This window comes from Mus pahari, chromosome 4 (assembly GCF_900095145.1).
Source record: "Mus pahari chromosome 4, PAHARI_EIJ_v1.1, whole genome shotgun sequence".
In the NCBI taxonomy this organism is placed as follows: Eukaryota; Metazoa; Chordata; class Mammalia; order Rodentia; family Muridae; genus Mus; species Mus pahari.
The window spans coordinates 79,643,795-79,667,052 of NC_034593.1; the positions used below are offsets into that span (position 1 = coordinate 79,643,795).

The 23,258-nt window shown below is 52.8% G+C and overlaps 3 protein-coding genes across 6 annotated transcripts; 2 read left to right on the plus strand and 1 right to left on the minus strand.

Annotated features, from left to right (window-relative positions):
- Positions 1-1,079: 1,079 nt before the first annotated feature.
- Gba (glucosylceramidase beta) lies at positions 1,080-4,616 on the plus strand. The gene is made up of 7 exons (XM_029537249.1): positions 1,080-1,246; positions 1,456-1,628; positions 1,837-2,071; positions 3,160-3,384; positions 3,759-3,922; positions 4,247-4,363; positions 4,452-4,616. Exons 1-7 carry the CDS (start codon positions 1,142-1,144, stop codon positions 4,555-4,557), a joined length of 1,125 nt encoding a protein of 374 aa, XP_029393109.1. The 5' UTR covers positions 1,080-1,141; the 3' UTR covers positions 4,558-4,616.
- A 399-nt stretch (positions 4,617-5,015) lies between these two features.
- Mtx1 (metaxin 1) lies at positions 5,016-10,386 on the minus strand. Its single transcript, XM_021196253.2, has 8 exons — positions 9,837-10,386; positions 8,870-8,939; positions 8,675-8,754; positions 6,492-6,584; positions 6,180-6,362; positions 6,021-6,097; positions 5,427-5,581; positions 5,016-5,350 (listed from the first exon to the last, which is right to left on the minus strand). Exons 1-8 carry the CDS (start codon positions 10,347-10,349, stop codon positions 5,136-5,138), a joined length of 1,386 nt encoding a protein of 461 aa, XP_021051912.1. The 5' UTR covers positions 10,350-10,386; the 3' UTR covers positions 5,016-5,135.
- Positions 10,171-22,489, plus strand: Thbs3 (thrombospondin 3). Of its 4 annotated transcripts, XM_029537247.1 has the most exons (24): positions 10,171-10,303; positions 11,382-11,566; positions 12,405-12,611; positions 13,374-13,630; positions 13,717-13,819; positions 14,497-14,523; positions 14,686-14,768; positions 14,852-14,903; positions 15,040-15,188; positions 15,505-15,645; positions 15,802-15,879; positions 16,546-16,698; positions 16,896-17,006; positions 17,089-17,196; positions 18,771-18,930; positions 19,165-19,283; positions 19,365-19,417; positions 19,684-19,877; positions 20,024-20,202; positions 20,319-20,367; positions 20,489-20,685; positions 20,911-21,083; positions 21,952-22,091; positions 22,174-22,485. In XM_029537247.1, exons 3-24 carry the CDS (start codon positions 12,440-12,442, stop codon positions 22,230-22,232), a joined length of 2,757 nt encoding a protein of 918 aa, XP_029393107.1. In that variant the 5' UTR covers positions 10,171-10,303; positions 11,382-11,566; positions 12,405-12,439; the 3' UTR covers positions 22,233-22,485. The 4 variants fall into 4 exon arrangements, with proteins under 4 accessions (XP_029393107.1, XP_021051099.1, XP_029393108.1 ...); XM_021195440.2 differs by lacking the exons at positions 10,171-10,303; positions 11,382-11,566 and adding an exon at positions 11,188-11,327 and having other exon boundaries at positions 22,174-22,489; XM_029537246.1 differs by lacking the exon at positions 10,171-10,303 and having other exon boundaries at positions 11,341-11,566.
- Positions 22,490-23,258: the final 769 nt, after the last annotated feature.

Below are 23,258 nucleotides of genomic sequence, written 5' to 3' on the forward strand. Positions count from 1 at the left end.
GGAACTCACTCTGTAGACCAGGCTGGCCTCGAACTCAGAAATCTGCCTGCCTCTGCCTCCCAAGTGCTGGGATTAAAGGCGTGCGCCACCACCACTTATGCCCCTTTTATACTCTGGCTTTATTTTATTTTGTTTTTTAATTTTTATTACGTTTCATTGTCTCTTGGATATGCTGTGCATGAGTAAGGAGAAGGTCAGAGGACCATTTCCAGGTGTCCACTGTCCACCATGAGAATCATGGCCTAGAGTCGGGTCTGCAGGCTTGGCGGGAGGAACCCTTACTCTACCCACTGAGTTCTCTTGCCAGACTTTCTGTTCTTGCTTGCATATTTTCTCCGGACATGCCTCCCTTCCTTTTCTTCTCCCCTCTCCTCTCTATCCCTCTTGGAATATTCCAGACTCAAATCTACTATGTAGTCAGTTATGACTGAACTCCTGCCTTGTTTCCTGAGTGCTGGAGTTACAGGTGTGCATTAGCAAACCCAGTTCACACAGTGTTGGAGCTCAAACTTAGGTCGTCACGCATCCTTGGCAAGCGTTCTGCCACCTGAGCTACATCCGCAGCCTGCCTCTCAGTTTTTACTCTTTTCCTTTGTCCCCTCCCTCCCTTGCTTTCTGCAGACCAGGTTTGCCTCGAACACTGTAGCCATGACTAGCCTCGAACTCTTTCTGACTTAGTTCTCTAAGTACTGGAATTACAAGCATACCCCACCAAGTGTACCAGGCCGATGGTTCCTGACTCAGTGCCACTGAAATACGATCACCTTTTCAATATTCTGCTAAGTACTTAGAAAATGCGTGTTCAGAAGGGGCTTCGGTTTCACTTAGGTTCTGGGCTCCATAAGTCCACACCTAGACCCCGACTCTGAATGAGGGCCTATTGAGGACTAATAACTGATTAAAGTCAATTTTTATACTCACTTTATTTTATTTTATTTTATTTTATCGTACTTTATTTTGAGACAGGGTCTTGCCTTGTAGCCCTGGCTGGCCTGTTCACATTGATTTGGCTGCCTCAGCCTCAGGAGGAATAGGATCACAGGCATGGTACACTTGACTCTATACTCTCCTATTGATTCAGATCTCCCTATCTTGGCCATCAATTCCTGCAGGAATTGAATATAACATCATCCGGGTACCCATGGCCAGCTGTGACTTCTCCATCCGTGTCTACACCTATGCTGACACCCCTAATGACTTCCAGTTATCCAACTTCAGCCTCCCAGAAGAAGACACCAAGCTCAAGGTGGGCATTCTAGTTGCTTCGGCCCTGTTGGATTTCGGTCTTGGGGCCGGGAAGGTCCAGGTTAGAGCTGTCTCTAGAGCAATGTGGAACATTCTGCAGCCTATTGACTTGGGGTAAGAGGGTGAGGGCTGATGGTTGGACCTGATGCACTGGTTGAACTAGTATGTGTTCCAGCTCTGGGTGTCTCTCTCTTCTCTGTTTATCTCCAGATACCCCTGATTCACCAAGCCCTGAAGATGTCCCCACGCCCCATTTCACTCTTAGCCAGTCCCTGGACATCACCCACGTGGCTCAAGACCAATGGAAAAGTGAATGGGAAGGGGACCCTCAAGGGTCAACCAGGGGATATCTTTCACCAGACCTGGGCCAATTACTTTGTCAAGTAAGGGATCATTGGGGCCCTGGGATCTGGACCAACCTCCTGTGGATGCTGTAGTCTACATCATACCCCTTGACCTGCTTCACTTCCTGATTTACCTCTCGCTTGTATTTCAACATTCTGTGCCTTTCAGTTTGTTACTTTTACCTATTGCCCATGTCTTGGTCCACTTTCTTGGCCCTGATCACTCAGGCCCTTTCTCTCTTGCCAGGTTTCTGGATGCTTATGCTAAGTACAGCCTAAGATTCTGGGCAGTGACAGTGGAGAATGAACCTACTGCAGGGCTCTTCACGGGGTACCCCTTCCAGTGCCTGGGCTTCACTCCTGAACACCAGAGAGACTTCATTTCCCGTGACCTAGGGCCAGCCCTTACCAACAGTTCCCATGATGTGAAGCTATTGATGCTAGATGATCAGCGGTTGCTGCTACCCCGCTGGGCAGAGGTGGTAAGCGCTAGAACTTCCCAGGGTGTCCCAGTGGACTCCAGATCTACCATCCAAAATGACTGGCTGCAATTTTAGAGTATGTTCCCTGATGCCAGGGTTGAGATAGGGTCTTGCTATATAAACTAGGCTGGCCTTAGGCCTCTTTTTTTTTTTTCACTTTTTCAAAGATTTATTTATTTATTTATTATATCTAAATACACTGTAGCTATCTTCAGACATACCAGAAGAGGGCGTCAGATCTCATTACAGGTGGTTGCTGGGATTTGATCTCAGGACCTTCAGAACAGTCAGTGCTCTTAACCGCTGAGCCATCTCTCCAGCCCCTCCTACACGTGTAGCCCAGGCTGGCTTTGAACTCGGGATCCTCCTGCCTCTGCCTCCTTCAGCAAATCCTACCGGCGTGCGCCACCACTACCAGCCTAGGCTGGCCTTGAAGTTGTGGTCATGCGTCTGACTTGTGAGTGCTGGGATTGTAGGCCTTCACCACTCCTGACTTCTACTTACTAATTAATTAATTTTTGAGACAACAGGATCTCACTAGATAGCTCTGTTTGATCTACCTGCCCCTTGTCTCCCAAGTGCAGCGATTGAAGTTGTATACTGTCATACCTGACCTCTCGACTCCTTTGTTATGTGCAGGGAAGTGTGTGTGTGGCCTTATCTGACAATCATCAAGAGCAGCTGAGCTTGGTCTATTTTTTCTTAGCTTTGTTTTTTGACACTGAGTCCCTTACTGATTAGGCTAGGTTTGTTAGTCACTGAGCCCCAGGGACCCACCTGCCCCTACCTGCCCAGCGCTGGGGTAGTGCAAGGCCTTGCATAGGTGTGGGTGCTGGGGGACTCAGGTCCTCAGCTGAATGGCAAGAACTTTACCAGCTCCAGTTTGTGACTCCTGGAACACCCTACGCTGGGTCTGGCCACCTGGGGCACTGCCCGCTCTGGACTTCCAGGGACTATGAGTCGCTGTTGTCAGCGTAAGGCCACCCGGTTGCTGGGTCCTACCACCCGTTTCTCCGGACATGTAGTTCCTCTCTCACAGCTCTGTGCAGGGCTCCCTTCCCTATTACTCCTTCCCTCTCTCCATGCAGGTGCTCTCTGATCCAGAGGCAGCTAAGTACGTTCACGGCATTGCTGTTCACTGGTATATGGATTTCCTGGCTCCAGCCAAAGCTACTTTAGGAGAGACACACCGTTTGTTCCCCAACACAATGCTCTTTGCTTCAGAGGCTTGCGTGGGCTCCAAGTTCTGGGAACAGAGCGTTCGGTTGGGCTCCTGGGATCGTGGGATGCAGTACAGTCACAGCATCATTACGGTGAGCCGCCTGACTCCCTTTCCCAAAGCACACCATCTGAGATCCCTTATCTAATCTCATAAAGGCAAACGGGCCTTCCTCCTCGGCTGGCTTGCCAGCCTTCACTTTGGGGCAACTGTGGGATGCCATGATTATCTTTTCTTTCATAGACAGTGTATGCCCATCAGTCTTTTTCTTCATGTTTGGGCCCCTGGCAGCCATATCTACCTCAGATTTCTCAGTTCCTGAGATGCCTCCATCTTCACAGTCCTCACCTCCTCAGATACTGAGACAGCGTCCCTTCAGAGGAGCAAACCACTCCTAGCCCTTCTGTGATCCTTGGCTGGCTTTTCTAGGGATACCCATCTTTACTTTTACCCTGGCTTCTACTCTAGAACCTCCTTTACCACGTAACTGGATGGACCGATTGGAACCTTGCCCTGAATCCTGAAGGAGGGCCCAACTGGGTCCGCAACTTTGTCGATAGCCCCATTATTGTTGACATCCCCAAAGACACATTTTACAAGCAGCCCATGTTCTACCATCTTGGCCACTTCAGGTGGGTAGAGAGAGCGGGCACCCCATTCCTTAGGAGGCCTATCATCTGTCTGTGTCAGGCTTACATCATCCTGTCCCATGAGGGAGCAGGAAGGTTTCTAGTGTGGCAACCCTGGAAGGGGCACACTCCTCCTCTGTTGCACCATGTAGGCGGGAAGTGACGAGGTGGCATCAGAGCCACAGATAATCCCCAGATGACTGATGCTGGAGTCCTGCAGCAGGACAGGACCAAGACCCAGTGACACAGCTGAGGCTCAGAGTTAAGAGTCCGGCTGTGCTGCCCAGGGAAGCCTGGGGTCCTGATGATTTCTGTCTTCACATTCAGCAAGTTCATTCCTGAGGGGTCCCAGAGAGTGGCGTTGGTGGCCAGTGAGAGCACTGACTTGGAAACAGTAGCACTGTTACGCCCTGATGGCTCTGCAGTTGTGGTCGTGTTAAACCGGTAAGCTGGGTGCAAGGGCAGGTTTGGGCCTGAGCAGTGTAAGGTAGTTGGCATCAGCAGGTTGAGTCTTGACTTTTCTTCTCCCCAGATCCTCCAAGGATGTCCCTCTTACCATCAGTGATCCTGACCTGGGCTTCCTGGAGACCGTCTCACCTGGCTACTCCATTCACACTTACCTGTGGCGTCGCCAGTGATGGAACCGACACCTGAGCAGGCACCTGGGCTTAGTATGGACATTAAAGGGAAAGAGTTCGCTCCTGTGCTGTCTGTGACTAAAAGAGGCACTGCAGGGCCTGGGGGACCTTACAGTGATACGGGGGCAGGGCCAAGGGTTTGGGTGTCTCGTTCTTCTTTCTAGTATGTGCTATGTATGGGAGTCCCTAGAGTTGCTCCGACTTCCCATGGTTGTAAAGTGTGTGCCGTGCACTGGTTGCCTGTGGAAGCTGAGCCTACGTCCAGGGTGAGTTCACAAAACGAAGCACAAGATGGGGATGCCTCGGGAAGGTGGACCTGTGCAGAGGAGCAAGGTAGTCAGTCTGAGGGTGAAGCAGCTTAGAACCCGAGGGCCAGACCACAGGCCTGCACCTCCGCATCCTCATTGTAGCATCTGAGAATGGCAGTGGCCACCGAAAGAAGGAAATCTTTGGTCCCCTTAGTGTAAACAGGTTTATTCTGAGGACAGTGCCCCATTTTTGGCTGCTCCAACCATGGGGAGACGAGGGATAGCTGGAATGCACGAGTAGAAAAATCAGTCCTGGGAACAGGACTGCCATCAGTCCTCTTCGTCCTCCTCAGCCAGGCCCAAGGCCCGCGTGCCTGGGACCCGAGCAGGGCTCGTCCGCTGGATAGAAACAATGCCACTGAGCAGGGCATAGCCCACCATGGCTGCCAGCCCTGCCAGCACAGAGAGAATCTGGGTCCGGCGCCGGTATGGCTCCTCCTCAGTCTCAGGGGCTGCTGGTGTCTGGCGTGGGGGTGGCACCTCAGCTAGGAGGCAAGGAAGGAAGGTGAGCCAGGGAACCGGGCCCCGGACCCCAGCCCGTTCTCTCCCACCACTCCTCACCTCCATCCCGGGGAAAGTAGAGGTTGAGGATGTGGGTGCAGTAAACACAGAGGTTGTGCAGCCCCCGAAGGTGGGCCTGCAGCTTTCCACTGGGCAGCTTGGCCTGCAGCAACAGGGCCAAATGGCTAAAAACAAAGGCGTCCAGGGAGGCAGGGCTGGAGAGAGAGAGAGAGAGAAGGGCGGATGGAAGTGGACAACTGCACAGAGAGGTCAGCATGGAGCGAGAGGCAAACGTCTCCTTTGGAGGGGCAGGCTCTGGGCAGAGGGGTCTCGGGGGAGGGCAGGACACCTAGCTCTGCACTGGTAAGGGGAGTTTCCCAGGTGGCGCCGGCCTGGCCCTGAATGGAGCTCTATCCCCCGGCAGCATAATGGGCACATTGAGTGGCGCCCAGCCCAGCAGTCTCCTCCTGGGCCTGGCTCCTCTCCCATCCCACCCTGTACCACCAAGGAGGTTCTAGCCACACACACAGCGCCCCGTCACCAGAGCCAGTGTCTGTCCTAAGAGCCCCTTCTTCACACCCCAGCCCAGGCTTTGACACCTGAACCTGTATCTTCTTCCAACATCCATTTATTCCCCCTTGGAGTCAGACTCACGCATCTCCAAAGAAGAACTTCTGAGAGCCCAGACGCTGAGAGAGAAGGGTTAGGCACTCCCGAGCCTCTTGGTATAGCTGTAGGGAGGGATACGAGGCATGTGGCTGTGGGAGCTGTGACACTTCCCACTGGAGAGTCTCATTCCTAGTCCAAAGCTACCTCTTTTTCTAGTTCCTCCTCGCTCTCTGATTTGTGCTCGCCACACAGCAGCTGCAGCCGCTTCATGTACTGGCGCTGCATGCGGCCGGGCAGGAAGAAGTTGAGGGGAAAGGGCATAGCCTCTGCATACCACTTTCGGGTCACTTCCACATAGTTCTTGGCGTCTATCCAAAAAGTATGGATCTGGATTGGGCAGACAGGGGGAGAGAAAGCCTGAGCCAGCGCACCTGCCTGTCACGGGGTGGGCTTCTAAGCCTCAGGGCTCTGCTCCCTTCAGTGCGGGCTGTGACTGCCAGGTCGGGGCTTACTCACTAGCACAGGCAGCAGCTTCTCCTCCAGCAGAGACATGAAAGCTAGGGTATCCGCTCCTTGGCGAGCTGACAGATCGTAGTCGGCATTATACTTCTGTGGAAGACATGTTCGTGATGTGAATACTGATGGACTGCAGGGACACTTTTTTTTTTTTTCCAGTAGGGAAGGGACAGTAACCCCCACACTAGCCTCAAGCGTAGCAGAGGTAGAAGAAGGAGTCTTTCCTGCTGAGGTCTCCTTGCCTCAGCCCAGCCAGTAGCCTGTTGCTGTTGGCAGAAAGCCTGGGCTTTGGAGCCCACTGGCTGTCAAGGTCCTGCACCCACTGCAGGGAGGGAGGAAGGCCTGGCCACAAAGTGGGAGCAGCTCCCGGACCTTCCACGGAAAGCTGGCGGGGTGCCCGCGACAGCAGCTCTCTAACAGTAACTTCCTGATCCAGACACCACAGAGCTAGCGCTTGGCTGCAGGCTGGGCCTCAGAAGTCAGGGGCACTCTCCTTACCCTTCTTGAGCCCAGTCCCCCAACCCCAGCTTGTCCCCCACAGCAAGCTCTTGGCTCTGTCTTGTACTTCACTCCAAACCCTAGTGCACCATTACTGTACATTCATCCCACCAGTATTTCCGTCTTGTCTTAGTGTGGCCCACCTTTCCAGGCTTCAGGCTGTCCCTTAGTAACCCCCTCCACAGACTAGGAAAGACTAAGAAAGCTTTGAACCTGCAGAGCTGCTTGAAGATGCCTCTTAAATTTCCCTGAATCTCAGTTTCTCCTTTATGGAAGGAGACAGTAATGTGTTTCTCTCGATGTGGCTGGGTTTGGAAATAATTTAGGAAAAAACCCTTTGGAAACTGAAAAGGCTGTGCTTATATGCAAGTAACCCAGGTCCTGCCAGGAACACTGGCTGGTATCTGGATCTGGTTTCTCCAGGCCTCTAAGCTTCCATTACTTCCCCAGCTCCATGGAAAGTAGAAATGAGAAAGGGGATTCAAATTTCGGACTGTGTGTTCCCTCTTGGAAGGACGCTGTGAATGCCAGACCTCTGAATGCACCCTGCCTAAGCACCCAGTTTACAATAAGGAGCTGCAGTTGGTGAGCTGGCTTAGCAGGTTACTGTCCTTGCTGTCGGGCTCAGTGATAAGAGTTCCATTGCAGGAGGTCACATAGCAGGAGAAAAGGACTTAGTCTACCAAGCTATCCAAGGACCTCCCCAAGTGTGCCACGGCGGCATGCTCTCTCCCTCTCCCTCTCTCTCTCTCTCTCTCTCTCTCTCTCTCTCTCTCTCTCTCTCTCTCTCTCTCACACACACACACACACACACCCCAATGCAAGAGAAATGTTTACAAAACAAAGAGTTTATTGCTTTGAGAAGTTAAATCACCTGTCCAACATCATAGTCAGTGACAGAATGACAGAGCCAAGGCCTCTACTCTCTTGTAATTCTTAAGCCTCCGAACCTGGCACGAGCTTTGTCCATCCCGAGTCCTGTATCTAGTATAACTTAGCACTCGAGAAGAGAAATGGTCCTTAGAAACCTTTGTGTTTTTGTTTTGTTTTTGTTTTTTCTCTCTCTCTCCCCCAACTTTTTCTCCTTTCTTTGACAGGGTCTCACTATGTAGCCCAGGCTGGCCTGGAACTCACTCTATAGAGAAGGCTGACTTTCAACTACAGAGATCTGCCTGCCTCTGCCTTCTAAGTGCTCAGATTAAAGGTGTGTGCCACCACTGCCCAGTGACTTTTTTCTTTTTTGAGAGGAGGTCTTATGTATTCCAGGCTGGCCCCAAACACACTATGTAGCCAAAGATGATTTTAAATTTCTGATCCTCCTACTTCTACCAAGTGCTGGGATTATATACGTGTACCACCATGCCCGTTTATATTAGAAATTCCTTTCCAGTTCACCCCAAAGCCAACTGCTGTTCTCTACTCTTTATTTTCCATGTGTCATCAGCCTGTGTATTTCTCTCCCTCCCTGCCCATTTGATTTCTCCGTCTATCCCACCCCGCAGCCCCTTAAGTTTACTATCTGGCCAACTGTTTGTCACAGTCACACTGTATTTATTCCCCATGCTGCTCCCCCCTGCTCTGTATCACACTGTTCTTGCCTGGCATGTATCTGGTGCCCAATAAATAAATGTCACACTTCATGGACTGGATTTCCTCCATTGTCAGCCCCCACTCCAGCCACCTACCTCTTTACGAAGGTGGGTGATGATCTTGTGTGGTACTGTGATGACTTTCCCATTACTGGTTCGAAGAGCAGGCAGAGTTCCTGATATTGAGAAAGAAGTATACTCATAGGGTCTAGCTTGCTAGTCATACTGGTCTGCATTACATTCCTGTCCCTTGCTCTCCTCCCCTGGCACATTCCCGTCCCTCAGGGATACCTGAAGGGCTCTGCCAAGGATTGCTGGTCTTGTGTATCTTCAGTGGGGCCCCTGTAAATCTGGTATAGGTCTGCAGGGAAGGAAGCAGAAGGTAGAGAGGCCAGGGTATGGCTTCACAAAGAAACCAAGAAAAGAATCAGTGACTTAGTAAATTATGTTCTGTGGTCTATACTTAGCACTTTTAGACCAAAAGGAGAGGTGGAAAGAGGGTCTCATTCCCATTTACAAATGGGCAAACTGGACCAGACAGTTTATGGACATGTTTATATGTCCATTTCCAAGCTTACACATCAGGAAAAGATTTCTGTCCTTCTGCCATCTACACTGTAAAACCTATTCACAAGAGCTTCTCCTAATTGATCCCCCTCTTCCTGGAAGTACTGATTGACTTTGGCAGTCTGTATTGTTTCTACTTTACATCAGTACACGTGATCATTTCATTATTTGCTTACATGTTTGCCTTTCTGTAAACAATTTCAATATAAGGGTCAAAATCGTATTGCAAGGCAATGTTTTTTACTCTAAGAGGCATAATAAATGGTTTTTATAACCCCGAAGACGTTGAATGAAGTGAAGCAAGTCTGCCTCGTTCTAAAGCTCTTCCTACAAGGACTGGCTGCGGGGCTGTCTGATCTACGAAGACGAAATTCAGTGGATTCACAGCGGAAAAAGAGGGTTGAAGTGCCAAGTCTAAGACCACTGAGATCGTCCAGAAGGGGTTATCCCAAGGTCACCCAGGCCAATAAATGGAAAAGCAAGGTCTAAACCCATGTTCTGAAGCCCTGACGAAGCCTACTTCCACCGCTACACAAATCGATCCTAGGAAATCAGGGTGTAAGGCGCGGAGCCCACATCGGCCTTCGACTGCCTCAGTTTCTCTCAATACGCCTGCGTCTGGGTTCTCGGCGGAGCTCGGGCACCCACTCCGGCTCTCCAGAGATCAGAGGACGCGTGCATCGGCCCTCACCAGCACGGCCAGACTGTCCAGGTCCACCGACGGCAATCCCCAGCCCCCTGGCCAGCAGAACAGCTCCATGGGCGCCGCCATCTTGCAGGCTCTCTGACCCGGAAGCACCTTCTCGTAAGCGTCCGCCTTCTCTCGCCAGGACCCGCCCCTGGTCCCCGCCTCCCTGGCCGCCGGGGCTTTGGGGTCTGGGAAGGCGTGGCTCTTGGCGGCCGGAGCCGCGGCGGGACTGGGAGAGGTGGGGCGTCGGCCTTCTGGGGAGCGCCGCGGGCTCGTCCTGAGGCGGCCCCCGTAAGGGAGCAGGGCCGCCGTCCAGACGCGCTTGGGACACTCGCGGCGCCTCTGCCGAGCGTAGCCGCGAACCGCCGGCGACCCGGAGGGCCTGGGAGAGGGGCATCTGGTGCGGCTCGTCGGTCTCTGGGGGCACTTGCCAAACTGCACATGGCCCCGACAACCCCAGGCCCTCTCAGGTCTCAGCCCCGAGCGGACGCCGCGGGGGGGTCCCCCGAGCCGCATGTTTTCCACTGCGCGTTATGTTTGGAGAGGGCCTCGCGCCGCCTGTCGCCATGGAAACAAAACAGGGGCGGTGGCGGCGCCGGAGCTGAGGCCCGGCTGGGGCCTGAGTGGGGGAGGGGAGGTGCGGCTCGCGCGCTGTGGCCTTCGTAACGGGAACTCCTGGTCGGGTTCCCGAGCGCCCCTCGGGTTCACCCCGGACATGGCCTTCCCGCGGTACCCAGGGTTTCTCCAGTCCCACCCTCGCTCCTGTCTTCTAGTTTTCTGCTCCAGCCTCTGGGGATGCTGTCCCCTTTCTGATGTCTTAGAAAGCCATCAAGTTCTCGTCGGTCGCTTCCAGATTTCCATTTTCCCAAGAGTGAGGGGAAATGGAGGAATGGACACATGTCAGGGACGCAACACACCGTAATAAAAAAATATTTGCTAAGCCACATCAATAAGCCTCGTGTCGTGGTCCTCTAGGCACTGTAGCAAAGGATGGTCCACTGCCATCCATTTCTGCCAACCGTGAAATAATGCCTAGAACCTAGAACTGCTCAAGGCAGGGGATTCTGCCTTTTCCAACCACTGCTGGCGGAGAACAGTAGCATTTGGTAGCACTGTGAGGTTGAAAACTCCCAAGAACCAGATGTCAGGCTAAAGGGAAGCATCTTTGAGGAGGACCATTACGGTAGAGCAGGAGGGAAGGAAAGCTCTAGGACTCTTTCCCAGTGCCCCTGGTTTCGGGAGCTGGTGATGCCTCCAAGGTGATTGGCAGCTCTTTGTTTCAGCCCCCCCTACCCGCCTGCTCCCCCCACCCAGCTCGCTCCTCAGTCCCTCCGCCCCCCTCCTCCTGCTCTCCGCCTAGTCTTTTTCCCTCCCAGTCGCCTTGCCTGCCAGGGGTAGTGAACCGGCTAAGCGGCATGGAGAAGCCGGAACTTTGGGGTGTCCTGGCTCTTCTCCTCCTCTGCTCTCACACGTGTGGCAGTCAGGACCTTCAGGGTAAGCCTGCATTCATCCCCTTTGACACTTCTGTCTCCTTTCTTTTGCCCCCAGGCAAATAACAGACCACATGTGAGTTTGCGAGAGGGAAGAGTCCTGAGATGGGTCGGAGAGAAAAGTTACCCTGCGAAGAGTGAAGAGTTGGTGATAATGTAGGAGGGTGGGCACCAGAGTGGTGGGTGAATGCAGATTGGTGCAGTGCATTGAGACCAGGATGGACCCAGGACTCCACGGCTGAGGTAGTGTCAGAGCATTAACAAGGTAGTCTGGGCAAGCAGCTTGATTGATGGTGACTGCACAGTGGGGACCCTGGGCTTGGTCCCCACTTTACTCCGGCTCTTGGTTTCTAAAAGATAGGGCGGGGGTGGGGATTGGGCAGCTTGAGCTCTCCCGGAGGTCTGGGTGGGGGGATGGCCCAAGGATGGTGTAGGAGAGGTAGTTGGAGAAGATGACACAAGCAAAGATTCTTTACTGGCTGGAAGGGAAACCACAGATTGGCCAGGACACAGGAGGAAGAGACGCTGGCTGGGTCCTACATTCCCAGGAGGGGAAGACTAAACAGCGATGGGAGGGTCAGAGTGCTTTGTGGACGGCTGTAAGACATGAGTGATAAGCCCCTGGGATGGGAGGACCAGCACCAGGATTTGGAGTGTGCTAAACCCAGCAATGGAGAGAAGATACCCCTGGTTCCTGAGCTGTGGGCACCAGGTGCCACTCCAGACTCTAGTCGGCAGTGTCTCCCTTGCGCCACCTGGTGGTACATAGGAAGTTTGCGGGGTGGTTTTGGTATTTGTAAGTGGGTTCTAAGCCTATAGGTTCCCAAGGCTGTTTTTAGAGATGGGGTCTTGTAGCCTGGTCTAGTGTAGCCCAGGCTGGCTGATCGCTTTAGGCAGTCCTCTCAGCCTGAGACTACAGGCGTGTACCACCATCCCTAGAGTTTGAGTCCTGAGGATGCTCTTCAGAGGTAGGAGGATGATAAAAATTAGGGATGCCTCACCTCTGAGAGCTCAGGAGAGAGGGCAGGCCTTCCTCAGACTCCAACCACTTCCTCTAATTTTAAAATCCCTATCTGGCCAGTAATTGACCTGCTGACAGTGGGCGAGTCCAGGCAGATGGTAGCTGTGGCAGAGAAGATCCGGACAGCTTTACTCTCTGCTGGGGACATCTACCTCTTGTCCACTTTCCGCCTCCCTCCAAAGCAAGGTGGTGTCCTCTTTGGCCTCTACTCTCGCCAAGACAACACACGATGGCTGGAGGCCTCTGTTGTGGGCAAGATCAACAAAGGTGACTGGTGGGCATCCCTTTCCGGCATCAATGACCCCTTGAGCAGTCTCCCTCATCCCCACTCCCAGGTGCCTCTTTATTCTCCATGACCTCTACTAGGCATACTGGTATGGAGACACTCAAATAGTTGGGTCAGGCTGGTATTTATAGGGATGTATGGCAGATTATATGCTGGGATGCTCAGGGAGGGTGAGACATCTGTGTCCCAGCCATGACAGCGCCACTCAGATCTTTGCTAAAGTTCATGGGTATGGATCTAGTTGCCACCTTGGGAGAGGATAGTTCTCCTAGACATGGAGAATAAGGTCATCTAAGGCCAATTTGGAAAACATTCATTTACTACTTTCATTGTTTATACGTTTATTTATTTTCCAAGATAGAATTTCTCCATGTAGCCCAGGCCTCGAACTCAGAGATCCACTTGCCTGGCCCTCGGAGTGCTTGTGGCATCAATGTCCGGCTGAAAAGCATTTATTGTGTACCTGTTACATATTAGGAATTAATCTAATTTGTGGTTTCTCTCTGAGCTGTCATGCCACATAACTTCAATCCCAGGCAGTTGGAGGCAGTGGCGGGCAGATCTCTGAGTTTGAGGCCAGCTTGGTCCTCAGAGTGAGTTCCAGTATACTCAGAGCTACACAGATAAACCTTGTCTCAAAAAACCAAAGAGACAGACAGCCATGGGATGGCATATTGGTATATAGAAGAGATGATGGAAGTCAGCTGGAACATGTGCACATACTGACCTCTAATCCTGGGCAGTGCTGGTGCGGTACCAGCGGGAAGATGGCAAAGTCCACGCAGTGAACCTACAGCAAGCAGGCCTGGCTGACGGGCGAACACACACGGCTCTCCTGAGACTCAGAGGACCTTCTCGACCCAGCCCTGGCCTGCAGCTGTATGTGGACTGTAAACTGGGTGATCAACATGCTGGCCTTCCAGCACTGGCCCCCATCCCTCCAGCAGAGGTCAGTGGACTGGAGATTAGAACTGGACAAAAGGCTTATCTGAGGATGCAGGTGAGAAGGAACCTCGGGTTTGGGGAAAATGGTTTGTAGCACCGAGAGGAGCTGCTCCATCCGCCTGCCTCCTTGCTGACCCCTAGGGCTTTGTGGAATCGATGAAAATTATTCTGGGTGGATCCATGGCTCGGGTAGGAGCCCTGAGTGAATGTCCGTTCCAAGGAGATGATTCTATTCACAACGCAGGTAACAGATTCCATCCTCCTGGCTCCTCCCCAGCTAACATGCTTTCCTTTAGCACGACCATTTCTTTAACTTGACTTCATGTGTAGAAAAAGAAGATCATCCAGCAGGACTGTAGCTCCAGGGAACTCTAGGGTTAAGGAGTAAGGTAATGGCTTAGTCTCAAGATTTTTGTAGTTGCTCTTGGCAGCTGTCACCTACAATTGAGTGGCACCTTTAGCCAAGGCCTCTCATCCTGGTCTGTGACAAGGATGCTTAGAGACTCTTACCTAAGCAAACACTCACTTCTCCCAGAGACTTGAAAGGGTTCTTGAAGGAGCAGCTTGGGGAAAGGGTTTGAAATGGAATGTACTGGGGGCCTGGCCCTACTTTGGGTTGCCTCTCACTTAGAGTCCTCCTGGTACTACTATGCCTGGGAATGAAGACTTGAGATTTTTTTGGCTTCCTATGAGGCAATGCCCAGAGGGCCTTTAGCCCAATGGAAGTGGCTGCTGCAACTGAGGAAGGGGCTGTGTGAAGAGTGCTTATCTACCATGCACAAGGCTGTGTGGTGGATTGCCTCTGTCCTGATGCTCTGCAGCACTTCGTCTTTCGTGAGGGTCCAGGGCTGTCCCTCTTCTAGATCCCCTTCTTCCCACTTCCTTAGCATCTCCCACTGACTGCTCTCACTTCTCCTCTAGTGACCAGCGCGCTGCAATCCATTCTAGGTAAGTCAATTATGAGGAGGTGGTGGAGGCAAGGGTGGTCCTCTGTCATGGGTGGGGGTCAAAGGTGTGGTGCGGGCTTTGGGGACAAGAGCTGACTTATAGTACAAAGAGGGCCCAGAGTGGCTCCCCAATTCTGTCTCTCCATACCCTGGACCTTGACAGGGGAGCAGACCAAGGCACTGGTCACCCAGCTCACCCTCTTCAACCAGATCCTAGTGGAACTTCGAGATGACATCCGAGACCAGGTTTGAGTGGGCAAGCCAAGGATGTGATTCTGGGGTGGGGTGTGATGGCAGTGGCAGAGAGATGATTTCTCCTCACTGGTCAGGTGAAGGAAATGTCGCTCATCCGGAACACCATCATGGAGTGTCAGGTGTGCGGTGAGTGGGAGAGGAGGGCCCCAGAGAGCACGGCTACCCCCCCCACACACACACACACTGTGTGGCTTCAGCTTCTCCTTCCTAGCCATCTGAAGAGTGACCCTCGAGGGTGGCTCTGACCGTGTCCACCTCCCAGGTTTCCACGAGCAGCGTTCACACTGCAGCCCCAGCCCCTGCTTCCGAGGCGTGGACTGCATGGAAGTGTATGAGTACCCAGGCTACCGCTGTGGGCCCTGCCCACCTGGCCTGCAGGGCAATGGCACCCACTGTGAAGATATCAACGAGGTGAGGAAGGGCGGGGCTCTCCAGGGTACAAAAAAAAAAAGGGTGAAAGTTGTTCAGAAGCAGAGGAATTCAGGAGAGGTCAGAGACCAGCAAGGACAGGAAGGAGGGAAAGGATATAGGGTAGACTAGAGGATGACGCGGTGAAGGAGCTGGGGGAGAGGTGGGGAAGTTTGAGACGGCCAGCCAGGGGAAAAGGAGCACGGAGAGGTTGGGCTGAGAGAGCTGCCCAGGGACCTGGGTGATGCTCCTAGATCACATGCAGCTGCTCACTTCCCCAGGAAAATGCCTGATGTCTGCCTTCTCATTTGGTCCCCAGTGTGCTCACGTTGACCCCTGTTTCCCGGGGTCCAGCTGCATCAACACCATGCCTGGCTTCCACTGTGAGGCCTGTCCTCCTGGGTACAAGGGCACCCGAGTGTCTGGTGTGGGCATCGACTATGCTCGAGCCAGCAAACAGGTCAGATGGTAAAGTCTGTATGGATTTGTGAAAAATGAGATGAGACTCCCTTACATCAGCTCTGGCTTTGGGTCTAAACATGCCAGTGCTCACCCACAGATCCTGTCATTAGTGACTTCTGTATCCGTGAGATCCTCCTCGACTCTGCCCTTTTAGGTCTGCAATGACATTGACGAATGTAATGATGGTAACAACGGAGGCTGTGACCCAAATTCCATCTGCACCAACACGGTGGTGAGTTGAACACCCTGCTCTGCCTGTGACTGGGGAAGGGAGACTGTGTAACTCAAACTTCCTACTTCTTCCTGTTCCTCTTAAGCACCACTCAAGTGTTCCCATGACCCTGGCTGAGATGGCCGGGTTCTGATTCTGCCTCTTACCAGCTGTGACCTTTAGCAAGCTATTTAATCATTTTGAACCTCAGTTTCCTTATTTGAAAAATGGGGCTATTATCTGCCTTAAAAGAGAGTTGTCCTGGGGCTGGAGAGATGGCTCAGTGGTTAAGAACATTGACTGCTCTTCCAAAGGACCTGGGTTCCAGTACCCACATGTGGGTACTGGGACCCACATGGCAGCTCACACTGTCTATAACCCCAATATCTGACAGCCTCACACAGACATGCATGCAGGCAGAACACCATAAAAAAGCCGGCGTGGTGGTGCACGCCTTTAATCCCAGCACTCAGGAGGCAGAGGCAGGCGGATTTCTGAGTTCCAGGCCAGCCTGGTCTACAAAGTGAGNAAAAAAAAAAAAAAAAAAAAGCTGTCCTGAGAACCTGAAGGAGATAAGATATAGCATGTGTGGTTCTGAATGGCTGTCTGAGGTCCCACAGGTAGAATGAGACTCGTCCAGGGTCCCTGGTGATCTCATCCTTTCTTAACTCTGCCTCCTACTCTTAGGGGTCTTTCAAATGTGGTCCCTGCCGCCTGGGTTTCCTGGGGAACCAGAGCCAGGGCTGTGTTCCAGCAAGGACCTGCCACAGCCCTGCCCACAGCCCCTGCCACATCCATGCCCACTGTCTCTTTGAACGCAATGGCGCCGTGTCATGCCAGGTAACCTAGACCTAAGACGAGGAGGCATAAAGCTGGTGAGAATATTTAGGGACTGACCTAGGCGCCTTCATAGGAAAGAGGTAAGCAAGGGCTGGGCTTACTAATGTGGGGAACGGAGCCCAGCGCAGGGAGAGTAGTGGGCAGGGCACAGGGATGCAAGGCCCAGTGGCTAACACCGCCCATATGTTTTTCCCTAGTGTAACGTGGGCTGGGCAGGGAACGGGAACGTGTGTGGGCCTGACACAGACATAGACGGCTATCCGGACCAGGCGCTCCCCTGCATGGATAACAATAAGCACTGCAAGCAGGTGGGACCAGAGCCTGTGGGGGAGCAGTGAAGGGCAGGCTGGCTCCCCAGAACTCACTCATGCCCTTCCTCCTGAACCTCAGGACAATTGCCTTTTGACACCCAACTCTGGGCAAGAAGATGCTGATAATGACGGTGTCGGGGACCAGTGTGATGACGATGCTGATGGGGATGGTATCAAGAACGTTGAGGTATAGCTGGGCGTGGTGGCGCACGCCTTTAATCCCAGCACTCGGGAGGCATAGGCAGGCGGATTTCTGAGTTCCAGGTCAGCCTGGTCTACAAAGTGAGTTCCAGGACAGCCAGGGCTAGACAGAGAAACCCTGTCTCGAAAAACCAACAACAAACAAAAAACAAAAAACAAAGAAAGAAAGAAAGAAAGAAAGAAAAGAAAGAAAAGAAAAGAAAAAGAACGTTGAGGTATGGATGGGGGAGGGCCCCACAGTTAAAAGCACTTGTTGGTCTTACAAAACACTCTGCACCCACATGGTGGCCATCAAACATCTGTATCTCTAGCTCCATCTCTGGCCTGTCTGGGCACTGCACCCATGTGGGCACAGGCAAAACAGAAAATAAAATGAATCTTTTTTTTTTTTTTTTTTTTCCAGACAGGGTTTCTCTGTGTAGCCCTGGCTGTCCTAGAACAGGATAGATCAGGCTAGCCTCGAACTCAGAAATCCATCTGCCTCTGCCTCCAAATAAAATGAATCTTAAAAAACAAAACAAGGGTGGCGCACGCCTTTAATCCCAGCACCTGGGAGGCAGAGGCAGGCAGATTTCTGAGTTTGAGGCCAGCTTGGTCTACAGAGTGAGTTCCAGGACAGCCAGGGCTACACAGACAAACCCTGTCTTGAAAATAAAATAAAATAAAATAAAATAAAATAAAATAAAACAAACAAACAAAAAAACTCAAGCCCAGTGTGGAAGCTCAGAGCAAGTAAAGCCACTTGCCACCAAGCCTAGTAACTTGAGTTTAATCCCTGAAACTCATATGGTAGAAGGAATCTATTGTTACAAATTGTCCTCTGACCACTCTATAGGCACAGTGGCACTTGTGTGGCCACATACATATACTACTTAAATAAGTACATGTAAGAAAAGAGGGCTGGAGAGATGGCTCAGTGGTTAAGAGCACTGACTGCTCTTCCAGAGGTCCTGAGTTCAATTCCCAGCACCCACATGGCGGCTCACAACCATCTGTAATTCCAGTTCCGGGGGGCCTTACACAGACATACATGCAGTTAAACCACCAATGCACATAAGATCTAAATAAATAAAAATAAATAAATCTTAAGAAAAGAAAGAAAGAAAAAGAAAGAAGAGATGAAATGAAAACAAAAGAAAGGAAAAGCCAGGCCCTCACTAAGCTGCTCTAATCCCAGGACTCAGGAGGCTGAGGCAGCGGGAGCCCTGTAGTCTACACAGTGGATATCAGGCCAAGAAGGGCTCCATAGTTTGAGACCCTGTCTCAAAACAAACAGAACCACCAAAACCAAACATCTAGAGGCCAAAGATGTGCCCCTCTCAGCTCTGCCCCTCTCAGCTCTGCTCTCCCCGTGCTGGGGTCTCCCCTGTGAATCTCTCTATCCTGCCTCTTCTTGGCCCTCAGCAGTTCTCTAGGAATGTCCCTATGAAATGACCAGGTAGGTCGAGTGGGTGGGACAGCACTAAGCAGTGGACAAATACAGGGCATTCTCTTTGACAAGGACATGGGCAGAGTAAGTATGGGGACTTCTGACCCTTCTGTCCCCACCCCTTTTTCCAGGATAATTGCCGACTATTCCCCAACAAGGACCAGCAGAATTCAGACACAGACTCATTTGGTGATGCCTGCGACAACTGTCCCAATGTTCCGAACAATGACCAGAAGGACACGGATGGCAATGGAGAAGGAGATGCCTGTGACAACGATGTGGACGGGGATGGTGCAAGCCTGGGGCTGTGGGGGTGGCTAAGGGGAGAGGCTAGGGGCTTGGAAGTCAGCGGCAATAGGGGAAGTAGGCTTATAATCACTGGCCCAAGAACATGATGACGTGGTCAGGCAAGATGTAGGCAATCACACAAGGTACAAGCGGGTTTCCTGACAAAGCTCGGCCTCCCACCGACTGAGAAGAGTGTGCCCCGCAAACAACAACAGCATCGTTTCTCATGTCTACTAGGCATCCCCAACGGGTTGGATAATTGCCCTAAAGTACCCAATCCACTGCAGACAGACCGTGATGAAGACGGAGTGGGAGATGCTTGTGACAGCTGCCCTGAAATGAGCAATCCTACCCAGGTACAGGGGAGTGTCAGGGTGAGGGAGGGTGGGGATTTGGTGGATGAGGTACAGTCCTTTACCCTGTCCCCTCTCTCTCAGACAGATGCAGACAGTGACCTGGTGGGGGATGTCTGTGACACCAATGAAGACAGGTAGGGTCTGGGCCGAGAGATCCAGGGTCTCCCAGGGATATTTTTTTTTCTCTCCTCTTTCTCAGTTGCCTCTGTAATGTAAGCTTAACGCACCACCCCTACTTAGCAGGAAGTCATTCCATTCCCACTGCTGGATTTCCAGCTCCTCTGAATGATGGCAAGGGAACCGAGTTGGAGGGTAGGCAGGCCCCAGAGAGCACACAGAAGATAAGGAAAAGATGGAGCCCATCATCTCAGCTGGGATCTGTTCATTTTCTTCTGAGCAGCGACGGAGACGGGCACCAGGACACCAAGGACAACTGTCCTCAGCTGCCAAATAGCTCTCAGCTGGACTCAGACAATGACGGGCTTGGAGATGAGTGTGACGGGGACGATGACAATGACGGTGTCCCAGATTACATTCCTCCCGGGCCTGATAACTGTCGCCTGGTACCCAATCCTAATCAGAAGGACTCGGATGGTAAGGCTGGAGTCCCGGAGATGGTTCAGCTGATGCAGGCTGTGCTCAGGAGGCAGGCCTCCTGGAGGGAGTGGAGGATGGAAGGGTAGGAAGAACCCGGTGATGACAGCTGGCAGGCCCTGAGTCCTTAGCCCCACTCTTTTTAGGCAACGGTGTGGGTGATGCCTGTGAGGATGACTTTGACAATGACGCCGTGGTTGACCCTCTGGACGTGTGCCCGGAAAGTGCAGAAGTTACCCTCACAGACTTCCGGGCCTATCAGACTGTGATTCTGGATCCCGAGGGTGACGCCCAGATCGATCCAAACTGGGTAGTGCTCAACCAGGTATGCGGGACCGTAGGCCGGGCAGGCGCCATCGGACCTGGCTGCCTGTTGGGACCTGGGGTGTCACTGTGCACCTGGATCAGGGCTTTTTCTCTTTCTTCCTTTATCGACCCCAGGGCATGGAAATTGTTCAGACTATGAACAGTGACCCAGGTCTTGCAGTTGGTATGTAAAGGACACCCAGCTCAGGGTAGATGGAGCATTTGCAGGGACTTACTAGTCCTGTATGCAGCAGGCATCTCTGCGCCCATACCCACCCCTAACATTTCTCCTGTCCCCATTCCAGGGTACACAGCCTTTAATGGCGTGGACTTTGAAGGCACTTTCCACGTGAACACAGTCACTGATGATGACTATGCAGGCTTCCTCTTCAGTTACCAGGACAGCGGCCGCTTCTATGTGGTCATGTGGAAACAGACGGAGCAGACCTACTGGCAGGCCACACCTTTCCGAGCAGTGGCCCAACCAGGGCTGCAGCTCAAGGTATCCCCAGCTGCCCACTTTCCTAAAGCTGTTCTTGCCCAACCTCAGGTTCCCTGCCTCCCAGCCTCCCAACCCAGACGTCTGCTCTGGAGTTGAACTGTATGGAATATTCCAGAGAATTCTACCTGATTCCTTTGACTTCCTTTCTCACCAGCTCTTCCCATCTTTTGTCTCCCTTCACCCTGGTCTTGTGATTGACGCACTATCTTTGTCAATGACTCCCAGGCCGTGACATCAATATCTGGCCCAGGTGAGCACCTCCGAAATGCTCTGTGGCACACTGGCCACACCCCTGATCAGGTACGACTGCTGTGGACTGACCCACGGAATGTGGGTTGGCGAGACAAGACATCCTATAGATGGCGGCTGCTCCACCGGCCCCAAGTTGGCTACATTCGGTAAGGGAAATGGCTTGAGCCCTGGAGAGGGGGCAGGGTCAAGACTCAGCCTCCTGTGCTCTCTAGTTAGCAGGGACTTAGGGACAGTGGCCTTCCCTCCACTCACTTCCTTGCTGTCTTTGGTATGGCTTGCAGCCAGTTCCTTCGGTTTCCCTTCCCAACACAGAGGAGGTGGTATCGGGAACACCGTTCCTTTGCATTCAATTTCCCCTCTAGATCCAGGGTGTTGAGCTAGATGCCCTTCAGTTCTAGACCAGGGCAGTCTGTGGAAGAGCCTGTCCCTTCCAGTCCCTACGTGTCCAGAACCTGCTCCAGCAGCATTGGACTTTGGAAAGGGACCATGATTTACAGAAGAGCAGATTGAGACCAAGAGTTTGCAAGTCTCTCGGTTTGATTTTCCTCTCCAAGTGTCTCCAGTTGGTGCAAGTGCCTGGAGAAGGGAAGGAAAGGGAAGGGAGTGGAAGGGGTCTGCTTAGAAGTGGGGCTTCCTGTGGCCAGCAGCCTTGAAGCCCTGGGCTGAGTTGGTTCCTCTTTAAGGTACCTAGAGCAGTGGGGCGCCAGGGCAGAGGATAAATGAGGGGTGGTGGACTAGAGCCTGGGAAGCGGGTGACTTCACCCCCAGCCTTTTGTGCTCATTGCCATAGCAACCCAATCCTTGCTAGGAATGTGCTGGTGCTTTGAGATGCAAAAGGGGCTGGACAAAGAGCCAGGGGCCCGAGGCCTGAGAAAAAGCACCTCTCCTCCCCTTCCAGCCTTCCCCCCTTCCCTCAGAACTAGGGAGCCCCAGGGGAGGGGTGCAGGAGACCCCAGGACAGAGGCACAGTGCTCACTGGCACCTTAGCACCAATAATACCTCTGTTCCCAACAGGGTGAAACTCTATGAGGGTCCCCAGCTAGTGGCGGATTCTGGGGTGATTATTGATACGTCCATGCGAGGGGGGCGTCTCGGTGTATTCTGCTTCTCCCAAGAAAACATCATTTGGTCCAATCTCCAGTACCGATGCAATGGTGAGACTCTAGATTGCAGTCAACTTGACCTGTGCCCTGGGAAAACCATGTCCTCTGATCCTAACTTATTTTCCCTCTTCAGACACAGTGCCTGAGGACTTTGAGCCATTCCGGAGGCAACTGCTCCAGGCAAGAGTGTGAGGAGGTGGCCACGGGACTCAGATCCTGATTGGAGACCTCTGGCCGTGGGACTCTGTCCTGGAGACCCTGGGATCTAACCTACAGCCCCTCGGCCTAACAAACGGTTCTTTGGCACCCATCAGGGGGCTCAGCCCCAGAGAGGTGGCGACCCCATTGTGCAGGGGTTGGGAGACTTTCAAGGGGTATTATTACTCAGGTTCTAACCCCAGGAAAGACAACAGCACATTGCCATAAAGTTTCAGTTATTTTCTAAGTCAGTGCAATTGTTTATTTTAGGCCTTTTCCGGCCCAGAAAGGAACCTGAGGGGAAAGAAAGGCTGGTAGTTACAGGTTAGAGAGCTAGGGAAAGTTTGACTGAGTTGAAGTGTGGGTGGGAAAAGTACTAAATGAAGGATGAGGTAGGAGGGTGGCTAAGGCCCTTCCAGCCCCACTTACTTACCGTGGAAGCGGCGACACTTCAGTCTAAGCTCGGTAGAGATCGAAAGCCCGGTGGCCGGGGCTGCCCCACTCTGGGTGAGGGGGCGCCGGGGGGGGGGCCGAGGGGGCCGGAGGCCGGGACGAGTGCAATATTGGCAGGGGAAAGAACAACACTGCACCGCGTCCCGTCCCTCCCGCCCACCCGGGGCTCTGGAATCCCGTTCCCTACCACCTGGGCCGCTGGAACCCAGAGACAGGGGTGCTCTGGGGAGTATGGGTCACCTTAGAGGTGCGCCAGAGCCTGAACACCCGAAGAGTGAAAGGAGGCGAAAGGGAAAGGGTGAGGAGAGAAGGGGCGCTCCTGGTGCCCTGGAAGGCCACTTTCCAACGCCAAAGCAGTGCGCGCGCTTGCTCTTTAAATACTCAGACTGAGAGGCGCGGAGCCATTGCCATGGTGACGGGTGTCCCAGCAACCGAATTGAATGGCTGTTGCCTGGCAATCCTAGGAGTTGGGGTTTGGTGCCGCCCACCTAAATACTTGTGGGCGAGCTGACGTCGGGCGTCTCCACTCCGCCCGGAGCCGGCCTGACAAAGCGGCTCAGAGGCGGG

Excerpts from the sequence above, each read along its gene's own strand:
- Mtx1 (XM_021196253.2), bottom strand. The coding sequence starts at position 10,349 with ATGCGGCTCGGGGGACCCCCCCGCGGCGTCCGCTCGGGGCTGAGACCT. Across the intron at positions 8,755-8,869 it reads TCCTTGGCAGAGCCCTTCAG|GAACTCTGCCTGCTCTTCGA; the intron begins GTATCCCTGAGG and ends TCTCAATATCAG. Across the intron at positions 6,585-8,674 it reads TCACCCACCTTCGTAAAGAG|AAGTATAATGCCGACTACGA; the intron begins GTAGGTGGCTGG and ends TGTCTTCCACAG.
- Thbs3 (XM_021195440.2), top strand. The coding sequence starts at position 11,249 with ATGGAGAAGCCGGAACTTTGGGGTGTCCTGGCTCTTCTCCTCCTCTGC. Across the intron at positions 14,524-14,685 it reads CGCGCTGCAATCCATTCTAG|GGGAGCAGACCAAGGCACTG; the intron begins GTAAGTCAATTA and ends GGACCTTGACAG. Across the intron at positions 17,197-18,770 it reads ATGGTATCAAGAACGTTGAG|GATAATTGCCGACTATTCCC; the intron begins GTATAGCTGGGC and ends CCCTTTTTCCAG.
- Gba (XM_029537249.1), top strand. The coding sequence starts at position 1,142 with ATGGCCAGCTGTGACTTCTCCATCCGTGTCTACACCTATGCTGACACC. Across the intron at positions 1,247-1,455 it reads AAGAAGACACCAAGCTCAAG|ATACCCCTGATTCACCAAGC; the intron begins GTGGGCATTCTA and ends GTTTATCTCCAG. Across the intron at positions 3,923-4,246 it reads TACCATCTTGGCCACTTCAG|CAAGTTCATTCCTGAGGGGT; the intron begins GTGGGTAGAGAG and ends CTTCACATTCAG.